The sequence below is a fragment of the Taurulus bubalis genome, assembly GCF_910589615.1.
Source record: "Taurulus bubalis genome assembly, chromosome: 3".
NCBI lineage: Eukaryota > Metazoa > Chordata > Actinopteri > Perciformes > Cottidae > Taurulus > Taurulus bubalis.
The window spans coordinates 10,028,510-10,041,307 of NC_136591.1; the positions used below are offsets into that span (position 1 = coordinate 10,028,510).

At 40.3% G+C, this 12,798-nt stretch overlaps 1 protein-coding gene across 1 annotated transcript in view; it reads right to left on the reverse strand.

Annotated features, from left to right (window-relative positions):
- The window catches only part of col25a1 (collagen type XXV alpha 1 chain), a gene marked incomplete at its 5' end in the record, with an annotated part of 145,269 nt that overhangs the window by 21,982 nt on the left and 110,489 nt on the right, over window positions 1-12,798 (reverse strand). The window contains 5 exons of the mRNA XM_079215972.1: window positions 1,693-1,737; window positions 3,879-3,905; window positions 4,500-4,538; window positions 6,516-6,560; window positions 8,047-8,073. Coding sequence (XP_079072098.1) covers window positions 1,693-1,737; window positions 3,879-3,905; window positions 4,500-4,538; window positions 6,516-6,560; window positions 8,047-8,073 — 183 coding nt within the window. The remainder of the gene's footprint in view (window positions 1-1,692; window positions 1,738-3,878; window positions 3,906-4,499; window positions 4,539-6,515; window positions 6,561-8,046; window positions 8,074-12,798) is intronic.

Below are 12,798 nucleotides of genomic sequence, written 5' to 3' on the forward strand. Positions count from 1 at the left end.
ACGTGTAGTTCTGTGCCCTATGTGTGTGCACATAAGCATGCAGGAGACATTTTCTCTTTACTTCCACTGTAACATCCATCAATCCTCTGTGTTTCCGACATGTGTTAGACTCATCCGTATACTGAGTCACATCTTGATTGAAAAACAATTATTTCGACCATATGTTCTGTACTATGCTCACTTTTACATCCTGACATTGACGAGCTGAGAAGATGAGGTAATCCTATCCCTGCTAATGATTAAAAAAACTCACCGTTTCCAAGTCTTTACACTACATTCTGTCTCTTTTTATAGCGAAATACAGTACAGCACGCTCTTGAAGAACGAATTGCAGGTGACTGGCTACAGAAGTCTGAGTTCCCTTGGTGCTCAATTCCACTTTTTTCTTTTTCACCCCTGCAGCGAAAATCCATCTTTTTTTTCTTCTTTTACTGTGTTGAGGTAGACCAGATCAAAGCGGCCGAGAGCAGCAAAGTTTTATCGCCCTCCACTTTCCTTTTTGTTCACTCATTTTTCACAGATGATATCCTGCATCTGTTTCCCTCAAATGGTGTCTTTTTTGGCAGCCGTGTTCAGCAGTCTTTTAAAAAACGGAGTACCCATAAAGTGAGAAGTTATCAAAGTTGTTCTCCACTGAACAGCAATAAATTGGCAGTGACGTTTTGAGTACACTGCTTCTCGTCCTATGCTGGTCTATCAGTTGTATTTTGTGTTTACACCTAACTCAGCATCTCTAGCGAAAAGCAGCATCTCCAGTTAATAAAAGATCCACACTTTCTACCTGTCAGCTGTCTTTTCTTAGAAACTTTGAAAGGACTCTTTATTCTTTCCCAGCAGTGTGAGCAATTTTTGCGTGAGCTGAATCCATATTTTCAAAGAATTGTCTATTCCAATCCATTTCATAATTTGGTTTTCTGAAACGCTACAAAACAAATTTGATGAATAAAGTGGCCCAAATCTTCTGAGGTTCCATCCATCCATCCATCCATCCATCCATTATCAGCCGCTCATCCGGGGTCGGGTCGCGGTGGCAGCAGGTTCAGCAGGCCGACCCAGGCTTCCCTCTCACTTTCCAGCTCATTCTGGGGGATCCCGAGGCGTTCCAAGGCCAGCCGGGAGATATAATCTTCTGAGGTTGCCCAACATAATTGAAGCTGTGACCAATTTTCATAAATGCTGCTTTAACAAAACAATAATAGCAAAGGCAGCGTGAAAAGTCCTGGATTGGACACATAATCTGACTCAGGACATGATGTCAATGCACTGAAACAAAAGAAATATGCGCAGAAACATGAATCTATTACTTTAGCTCTGAGCAGTCAGTCCAGCAGAGCTCCACTCCGCCTTTTGTTGGAAACGGATCCCAACTTGACAAGCGGTCTTGATGATGAATGCTCTCAAATTAATGCAGGAGGCATCCAACCAGAAAATGCTGCATCAGCATTAGCATAGCAATTAAGTCCATATTAATCATAAAAGACACATCAAGTGCCAGGATTATTGCTTGTTGTGCAGCCTAGACTACAGGTGATGGGACTCGACCTCAGCTACTCCTGCTCTCCACAGATCTCCTCTCATGGGTAACATTAACTTATTTTTTTATGTTTTACAGCCACAGCCCGACTGCTGTTTCTCTGTGCAGGTTCCAAGACATAAACACAGAGAAGGGAAGTTAAAGTGGTATGTACATACCTTCTCTCCTAAATCACCTTTCGGTCCATCTTCCCCCATATCGCCCTGTGATGAAATCACACAGAGGAAATCATACTCAGTCCATTGATCGCAAGAATGTGTCAATGCTGAAATAAACGACACATCGGAGAATGGAAAATCAAAAGAAAAAGATATTAAACATGTTCACCAGATTGTTTAACCATGCACAACACACAGTAGGGCTTCTGTGATTGACTGCCGTGTAAAACAGCGTAATGGTTGCTTGGAGTAAAAAGCCGAGTGCATTGTACATGTTGAATTCACTTCGGTCACTAACTGAGTCATCGCACATGGTTCAAATATGATCGCAGGTGACGTAATACACTTTGTGGAGCATTGTGGAGGTCTTAAACTCCTGGCAACGACTGAGAACAACTTCACTTCTAAACTCACAACTTTTCCATCTTAGCTGTATGAAATAGATTGAACGTCAGGGCTGCTTTTAGCCACACTGACGGCATGGCACTGCGGATGGCAATGGCGGTTTGATCCACACTGAAATACCCCAACGGTGGATGGTTTCCAGACAATTGATCTGAAGGAGCGAATGTTACTGTGTTTACACGCTGAACTAAGATGGTGGACGGTGTTATACCTGCTTCTCAGCATGCTGACGTTAGCTCAGAGCTCTTGCTGATACATAACTTATCATTGCACTGCTTTAAATCCAGTTGATTTCATATCAATGACATTTCGGCCTATTATGTGTCGATTTTGAAGGTGAGCAAATCCAAGGATTTAGGGTCGTGTCCTTGTGGAGGATATTATACTCATGTCAGGAGTTCAAGAAAATGAGCCTCCTGAAATAAGCTCTGTGCTTCTCAAACAATCAGCTTTTATCTGTTAGAGGCTGGCACTGCATTCTTGAATTTGCCTTTTGGCTCTTTAGTTGGCACTAAAGCCAAAAACAATAGTTTATGTTCACATATTTGGCTCCTCTAGAAATATAAGCTCATAGTACTTTGGCGCGAATTTCAGTGCTTTTTTTGGCAGTCTTCTAACTGTCCTTCACTTTTCATGAATCCACATGGTTTTAAATTGAAGCCTAATCGATTGTGAATCATACAATGAATAGCAATTCCAACAATTTGAAATCAAAAGCTTGTGTCTTTATGGAGAACATTAACAAGGAACTTAAAGAAAATGAGCTTACTGCAACAAGCATTAAGTTTGACATCAGGCGTTCATCAGTTTATGCATTGTTATTCTTTAATCCATCTATTGGTTAGATGTTAAAATGATGACTAGCAGGGAGTCCTGACTGGCTCTTGACTTAAACTGCATTTAAGTTAACACATCTCAAAAACGTGTAGTATTTTAAGTCTGCAATTCCCAGCCAGAGGGGAAGTGACTCAAAATGATTACGAAGATTGGAAATAAGATATTTAACTTATTCCAACACAGTAATTTCTCTCTGAAATATTGGATATTCCCATTTCATGCTTGTAGAACTCTTCAAAAGAAATAATCGTGGACGGGAACATCAATTTTTTGGTTGGTAGACATGACAAGACCAAGGAATGACGACATGGCTTCTTATTGACCTGATTGACCTGAACTCACGCCAAAGCAACTTCCTCTAGATGCAGTTCCTCTAATGTACATTGAGCCATTATTTGCACCCATCCTCCATAGAACACCGGTGATGCTGTGAGCAGTGGTTACCTCATTATTACAGTGAATCCAATGTGTTAACAGTCGGGAATAAGTCTCTGGTTTGAAGAAAAGCTCAGAACAACAACAGAGAACAAGAGCCTGAAGGCCTGTTTTGTGGTTGGTGAAGTGAGTCATTACCTCCTCCTCTTCCTGTTTTACTATTGATGCAGTCAGTATTCAATCCCCCCCGCCCCCAAGATGCTGTCCAACAACAGCGAATAATGGCACTATTACAATTAGGTAATGGAGAGAATAAGGCTATTGTGTGGGTTTTTTAGTCTTCTCCTAGGCCTGGAGTTTTGAGAAATTGGGTTCAATTTTGTGACTCACTGAATCATTGAGTCGCTGGTGGCCAAATCTCAGATGGGTGTCACTTTAAAAAAAAAAAAACGAGGTTGAGTTGTGTGAAATAAAAGCAGAGCTGCCGTCATGACGGCTGTCCTTACACATGCTGGGATATCAAGACGGATGCCAACAATAATGTTTGATGATCTGAATTAGCACTTTACCTTTTCACCTTGTTCTCCCATTTCACCCTGTTGGGAAAGAGAGCGGAGTATTAAACACGGAGAAGCTCGGGTGGAGTTACGTTCAGTTGGAGAATTGCAGCAGCCACTCAGAGTCTGATAGTATCTGGGGTTAAATTCATGATAGATTAAGGAAATTATCCTGTGTTATGGCTGCTTTTTCCCCAGACAGACCCCCGAGTATCAGTAGTGTAGTATTTTTTAAACTTGGACATTCCTAAAATTTGTCAATATCAACAGGCCAGAATCCTAGCTAGAATGACATCTCACCACAATTTAAATTAATTAAAACCTATTTGTAGTTACCGTTATCACATTTTATTACACACATAAATATCGTATTTGTATATTGCCAAATACAGATCATGTGATCATGATCGAACAAAGATGAAATATGTGGTTTCTAAATAAGAACAAAAGAAAAGAAAATCTAATTATAATGAAGAAAATGGCATAAGAAAAAGATGTCCAAAAGAAAAAAGAGAAAGAGAAAGAGAATTTACATATTTTTGACTTCAAAATGAAAAAAAAAAGAAGAAAAAAAGATGGTTGTGTATTCACAAGAATAAGAGCACACAAAATGTGCGCGCACCAGACCTTAACTCCGGGGACACCGTCCAATCCTGGGATGCCAACATCCCCCTATGGACAGCATAACATACACACAGTGGCCATATTTAGTGTGCTGTCTCAGCAGTGTGAACTCTGGTTTAAGGTCAGGAGATGCAAAAAGCTTCACATTTTGTTCGTTATATAGAGATTACCTCTAACCTTAACAGAGCTTAAACTTGTGTCGTCACCAGACAGGTGTTAAGCATTTGCAGGATATTTGATAACAGAGCAATAGATAGGATAGATAGTGTATTTTACTGCAGTGTAGTGCATGGAATGGACTCTCCACATAGTACTGGACAGCTAGAGCTGAATACATTACAGAACATTCTCCAAAAAAATGCCAAAGTCTAAACTGAAAAAGCCGCAAACTAAGTCTGAAAGTAGAGAGGATAAACAGGCTGATTAAAAGCTTAATTATCTCTGGTCTGGTTCTGAACATGAGCAAAAGAAGAAAGCCAAGTCCATCTGATTAATGGCAGTTTGCCGCGGATGTCACCGAGCACCTCGGTCCATCTGTTGCCAAAAACAATTAACCTCGTGACCTTTGCAAACCTACCACATCATTAGCCTTTCAGACGAGTAGCAGCTATTTCTCAAACCAGAGAGACAACTGCAACTGGATGACGCTGATTATTGTAGCCAGAATGTAATTAACTATTTAAATAGTCATTTAAATCAAAATACATGTCAATCGGCTGCTCAATACTGGCCATATTGTCTGGGTTATTGAATGCACTTTTATTTAATTTTGGTCACAAAATGTGCTTATGTTTCTTTCTTGGTGCCGTAAAATCTTCCATCCTTTAAATCTTTTCGCACAATGCTTTGTTTTCATGAATCATTGTGTATGATTTGTGTATATGGAGTATCCCCTCAGCTACACACTAGTGGTGAAACTCTTCATAAATACTGGAATCATGTATCATCTATCAGCCCACATATGGAAGTCATTGACATAATGATGATGATATATTGCCATAATGATGATGGAATCTGATTAAAAAGCCCTAAACTGGGACTGATAAGGTTTGCATTAGTAATCATCCCCTTTCGGCGGATATCTATGTCAGATCAATATGATCTCTGCCAGTCAACCTGCCACTGCTGGCAGAGCAGCCATTTCTTCTTTAGACTTCAACTTTCTGCATGAGTGACGGTTACATACCATAACAGATTATCTTTTATAGCTGCATTGCACAGCATTGGCATTCTATTTCATGCTGGCAAACCAGACTCCTTACACAAGTATGGAATTATGCCTTCAGCTTTTGCTGTATCCGTATTCAGTATGGCCTCCACTCTGGTTCCTATTACAGCCATGCGTGCCGCTCCTCACATATCTTTATAAATGCATGCTTGAGATTAAGAAGATGGCGCCTCTCAAATCATCTCCCCATTCACTCGTGTTTGCTCTGGAATAAACATGCTTATCTATACCCTTTGTAAAACACATGCAAGGTGTCTTCTTTATTCGGTTTAAGAATGAATTGCAGAAATGAGCTGAGAGTGTGAGCAGATTCACAGGCGACCGCACGTTGTGGTTCAGACTCGAGGAGGCAGCCCACGGGGATTTCTCCCAAATAGGATAGCGGTTTGAAATTGTCAGAATGCACGGCAGAACTGCTTTAATATGAAAAGTGCAACACATAGCCAAAAGGACTAATGAAAAACTCTAAGTATATTAAAGTAAATCTTTTGAACATAAAATACTTTCAGGTGTGGAGGAAAGTTAGCCTTTTGAATTTTTTATTCAGTATTATTTTGTGAGGGAAGCGTTATACCTTGTTCAGGCTATATTTTGTGGGGCTGTTCTATTTCGTATAAAAATATCTAAGCTCACCTCTTCTTAAAAACCTTTATTAAAGGGAACTGACATCACTTGCAAATCATCTTGTTGATTCTAAATTTAGATTTTACGACTGAAGGAGATTAACAGATTATAGAGATGTGTACATAAATCATCAACTGCATTATTTGCATATAACTTTATATGAATGGCCTCACCTTCAGTCCATCAACACCTGGGTTTCCAGGAGGCCCGAGGGAACCCTGAGAAATAACACACAAGGGCCTTTAGGTGTTTCATGGTATTACAAAATCACAGAAACAAAACATTGCAAAGAGTTGGTTGTCAAACATTTACATAAAAATGACAATTCTTTTTTCAAAGAATAGTCACAAACAAAACTATACCACTATACCATAAAATGTTGACACACACACACACACACACACACACACACACACACACACACACACACACACACACAGACACAGACACGTCGGATTAAAAGCAGACCTGTCTATTGTTTCCATTCCCACTTCAGTGTGTGCTGACTTTACAAAAACCTGGCCAGAATAAATATTACATGTCATATTTTAAAATCCGCTATGTTATGGATGTCACAGGCATGACTCTGATGTGAGAGAAGAGAAAGTGAGTCAATGTTTTATACGAGCTCTTATGTTTGCATACTTGCTTACTTGAAGCAGATGATTTAGACTTCGAGGTTGCACCAAGCATATTTTAATGAACTCTCACTCTCTTGCATAGCGGTTTGCTTATGTTGGCTATTTGTGCTTCTTCGTAATAAAAATGAATTACTGTTACCGTGGTCACATTTATACATATATCAAAGAGGAGTGAAACAATGGAGCATAGACTTGAAGTAATGAAAAAGTATTGTTTTTAAATCATTTGTTACACTGTATATCAAAAATATAACATGGGGTGAAGGAGAATAGATCACATTACGAAGTGAAAGCAGATACAATATGTTACTATTACTAAATGTATGAGTTAAAATAAATGATTCACACTCTACTTTTTTATCATGTTGTGACACCAAATCAATCAGCAAGGCGATTCCACTTGAATAACTGTTGACACGGCCCCTCAGCTAAACACAGCACTACACCAGCAGCAGATCTGACTGAGTAGCCTCCGGGCCTGGCTTATGAGTCATTAACACGGTGGTGTGTCATCATTGACCCCTCAACACACCCCCTCCTACGCCGACGGGAGGCCGAGCCGACAGATGACAGCGCAGACAGGAAGTGTCTGATTGGGTTACACTGAACAAACACTGGCAGCTACCTGATGGCTGGATATGGCTTACATCTGTTCCCCACATCAGCGCCGCCGGGGACCCGGGGCCTGTATCGCAGCGCTTAGCTCCAGGTTCTCTGTTCTCTGTCTCCCTCCCTGTGTTGTTCAAGCCTTAACTCTCCTCTTGTCCATTTACTTGCCCCAACTATGGCCCTGCATCACTAATCTCCGAGTAAACGTATTCAACACCCATGTGTTTTTACAGCCATTTGTGCAACTTGTGCACAGTTACTATCAAATCCAAAACATTATTCTACTGCTAAAGAAATCCTCCCTGGGTTTATGCTAGAATTTCAACCTTTTCATTATTAAGTGTATTTGTTATGTCATTCAGTGGATAACTTAATTTAGAGAATCTTATTTTATTTAAATTAAAAGAAAAGTGAAAAAATGTCAGTGGAACAAGAAATTATCCTCTGGACTTACTTGCTCCCCTTGTGGCCCTCCAGGTCCCTATACATGAGAAGCGAGACAAAGAGAGCGAGAGAGTTGAGAAGAAACAGATCAAAAAAAGTCCATGTCAGAAATAATATGATTTCCACAGCCAACACGGTCGCAGCAGTGAGACTGGCAAGGCTTCTGGTCGGATTCCACACAGTGAGCACACACCCTTCGGGCAGAACCGAATCACAATCGAACCCTTGTTTTACTCTCCGACAAAGACTGAAAATCCCTCCCGTGCCTTCTTTTCGTTGAGCTTCCCTATAAACATGAAATAACAACATATTTGACAGTTTTATCTTTCATGTTGATCTCTTTCTTTATTCATTTTAGCGACTGTAAAAACTTGTTTGGCTGTTCCACACTTTAAGCCTGCAGTCCAACACACAAAGAGGTTCATTACCTAAATGGGGAAATAGTTGGAAAGCCTTACAAAGCTAATAAGTTAAACAGGGGAGAGAAAACAAAGGCACCCCAACATCCCTAACTGAGATTTACTCGGTGATAGATGAGTCCGGGAGTACAATTTCTATTTTCATCCTGCTGTTCATCCCAGTAAAACCGGAGGTAAAGCCCACAACCTCCTCCACCAGAACCTGTCTGCAGGACTGCTTTGTGACCTAAATGAGAAACCAAGCTGAAAGCTAGTTTCTTCCATTTTGGCTTCACAAGTCTCACAACTATCGCAGTACCAACCACGGCAGTTCATCAACACCTTTACGTCTGGCTGTTATGACACTCATGTTGGCCAACATTTTCCTCCCTGTTGGCTCAGGATCGGTGTTATTTGGCTCATCACTCTCAGTTGAGTCAAGGCCAAGCAGGGACCTCTGTGGATTCATGTTGATGCAGTTTAATTGGCATGACCAAAGATTTGGTCTCCTGACAACTGTAAAAGGTTAGTGTATCTGTGTTTGAAAGTAGCCAACGAGGACACATTCAGGTCGAAAGGTTTGACTGGCAGTGGCAGTGCAAATTTTTTGAAGAAGACGTGTAGTTTGGTGGTGGCCAACGTATACCCTGCGGCCAAAGCACCAACGAATGCTTGGCTCAGCAAAAATAACCATAATAATGGCACATTTTCTGAGAATAAACGGTTTGTTCGATCTCTTGTTGTTTTTTATGTTGATGAAACAAGCGATCACCAAGTAACTGAAGCTCTAAACTTTCCCATTCGCAATTTCCATTTCCCATTCTCCCATTTACAGAAATGGCCCACACAGTTACAGCTCATTTATAGTGCATTCCATCTGCACTTATAACAAAAACCTCAATGAACAACTTTCATTATCCTAGCCGACCAGGAAAAAGGTTTTCCTCCCGCTTGCCTTTAAAAGTCTTTGTTGGCTATCCACAGTAGGGTTTGGTAAACATCTTTATGACCCACTAGGTATGTGAGAGCATGTGCCACTCGCCTGAGCGCTAATTAGCTTGGCTACATCTGAGAGCACTCAGGAGCTACTGGCTGAGAAGGAGATTTTTTCACAAAGTCAAGGGCCCTTGATGAAGTCTTGGTCCTGGCCCTTTTGTTCTTAACTTTGGGCCCTAGAAAATTAAAATGGAGAATAATCCAAACATTTTCATTCAAAAGGAGATTTTTTTTCAACCAAAAGTATTCATCATGATAGCACATGCCCAGCACACAGCACCTCAGCTGCCTCATTTAACATGCATAAAAGAAAAAAAATCCGCAAACGGGCAATATCAACAGGACGCCTATTGAAGTCGAGCAACCGAGCACAAATACAAAGCGCTGAATGTTCGGTGCTTTCATTCATGACTCGGAAATGACAAACAATGAAGCAATTGGCAGGTCCCTTCCCACAGTCAGGCTGCAGTTGAACCCTGAAGAGTGTGCGATTCTCGCTCAGCGTTCACAGGGAAACTATGTCGGCTGATCAAAGCACAGAGGAGCTTCATGTTGGAGCTTTCTGTTCAAAGCCTCGGTTTCACTTAAGAAGGCCATTGAAACAGTTTTGCAATGTAGCACAGCTATTTACATTAACTTAAGGAACTTTCAGCTTTAAAGGAAAACTATTTTTTGAGAACCTTATTGTTACCTTAAGGTTGGTTGAAATAGTTAAACATTGGGCTCACCCCATTTTGGGATTTTGGACATGTGTGCTTTATTTAAACTGTGTACGTGACTTTTCATTTTGTAAGACCTTTCAATCACACTGTTTTTACTGCTACTGTAAACAAAGCAGCAGCTGTATAGCAAGAATATGACACTTATGGACCACCCAATCAAGAAAAATGTTAACTAAGAAGTAGCTCTGAAATGCATTGTATCCACTTGTCTGTCATTGGATTCCAGTTTCAAGTGGAGTCTATTTTATCCAAAATGACAGTGTTGACTACTGTATTACACTCACCTTTATGGGTTTCAGTTACCATTAAGGTATGTGTGGCCTTTTCCTAGGTAATCTATCTGATGCTCTGAAGAAAATAATATTTTTTTAAAGCTGATTCTGATATATTTTAGACTAAATACTTACTAGACTATATATTCAATATAATTAAGATTGAGTATTTTCCACTAGGGTCACATACTTGGCACTCTAGATGAATCGTTTGCTCTATTAAAATGTCTGACCAACAGTCCAAAGACCAAAGATACAACAGAAAACTAAACACAATCAATTTCGAAAAAGTGACGAGAGAATGAAAGGAGGTTTTGGAAGAAAAATATTTATGTATTTGACAAATATAGCTCGGTTGTAAAAAGAAACAAAAGTAATTTCCTTGCCTGATTTGTTTCCCAGACAAAAAACGTTTTGCCCATTGATGTCAACATTTGCCACAGCATTGTTTGAGTCCACCGAGCATGTCCAAAGTCATTTGCTTACATCTATGCTCCTGGCTTCACATTAAAATGAAACTTAATCAAGGACACCAACATGTTATAGGTATGCTTTTATTATAGAGGCATATTACGTCTGATAAATCCCTACATCCATGCCTGTGGTGCTTTTAAACAAATAATACGAGTCACTGGTGCATGTTGGGTAGTTATGGAATGAAAAAGATGTAAACGTGGATCTGCAAAATGTAAAAATAACACCAACATGCAGACAGGGGAGATTGTTTTCACTGACACCACATATAATACACAACTGGTATTCTTATTTAGTCTTTTTGAAGCAAAATCAAGTCCCAAATGAAAACTGTGTGCAAGGGTGCAAGCCACCTTTAGAGAAATGAAGACCCCTTTAATTTACCCCAGAGAGACCTTATGGCACTGATGGTTTTGAATTGAGTCCTGAAAATATTTCCCTTTTCTTCCTCCCCCCTCCTCCTTGTTGCTCCACGAGGGCTTAATCCTTCTAACCAGCACCATATGTTGTGGAAGGCTGCTGGAAAACTCTGGAATCTACTTTTGCCTCTTTAACAATAGCATATACATCAAAAACACTGAGCTGTGGCAAGTGGGCGCTAGCTCCTAGAGCACCATAAAAGAAGCAAAAGTTGGTAAAGGACCAACCTCAAAATCCATACCTCCAGTTGACTTGTGCAGATCTAAAAGAGCCGATCAAAGATTATCCTTTAAGCTTGCTGCACAAACTGGAGCCAATCAGTCTCGTTGCTTATGCACATCTAATTCATATTGATTTCCAAAAGCCGATCAAGGGTGTGGACTGGAGCTTCGTTTCTGGATGGAGAACTTTCTTTTTATTCCCTCTCCAGAGATTTAACAACCCACATTATCATTTACAGAAGTGTCTCTCTCTAATCCATTGTTTTATCATAGCAAAACAAACTGCTGCTGGCTGGAAACAGAAGCTAGAAAACTCCACCGTGTTTGAGCGTCTGTGTCACATCACATCTCTTTACAACATCTGAGACGTGCTCATCTCACGCCGCTTCGTGGGGGGAATGATTCTTAAATGATGGCATTACTCCTTGTTAAAAGCGCATGAGTGTCATGCTGTGTACTCTTGAAATAGTATGCTTTATTTCAAGAAATACAGTGAGCGCGTACATGTTTTATTCAAAGCTCTGCGCGAGGCCTAAGAGCTAATTTTGAATGGGATTCAGCATTCATCTTTTGGAGAAATACTCCAGCTGCTGTCGTGAGAGGTTGTATAAGCACTGGAGACGTTTGGGTGCACACCTGGGACTACTGAGAAATCTGATGCAAATTTGACATTCATGACACACACAAAAACATGCTGCTTCCACAGCGATGAGCATAATGTGTAAAACGTATCATTAAAGCCAACAAAAGCTAAAAACTGTATCAAGATAAAAGCAGAACGAGGGTAAAGAGTGAAGAATGATTAGCATTTTTTAGCTTTAAACTCCTCTTACTCTCGAGTTAATGCATTTCTCTAGCCACTTAAGCCTCATCATCCTTCATTTTCTCTGTCCATTTATTTCCAGTCCACCAACTTTTTCCACACCATGGAAAAGGTCAGGGATGGAATCAGAGATGAAAGCACTTGATAACACCTCCTCTGTCAGCTTTACTTACTCTCCCCTGCAGTTGTGAAAACTGACATCACCAAGACTTTTCTCATGTCACGCTTTCCGTCGTAGCTTTCTCTGGAATTTGGCTTGACCTATTTGACGTAGCTTTTATGAGGAAAGTTTAATCAAATGCTTTATTTGCTGAACACCACAAGTGGTATCCAGTTGCTGTTAACTGGAACAGCTTGTCCCTACTGTATAAGGAGTTTTTCTTGGAGAAAACAAACACTTTTGCAGGTTATCATAAAATGTGTCTCTAATATTCAC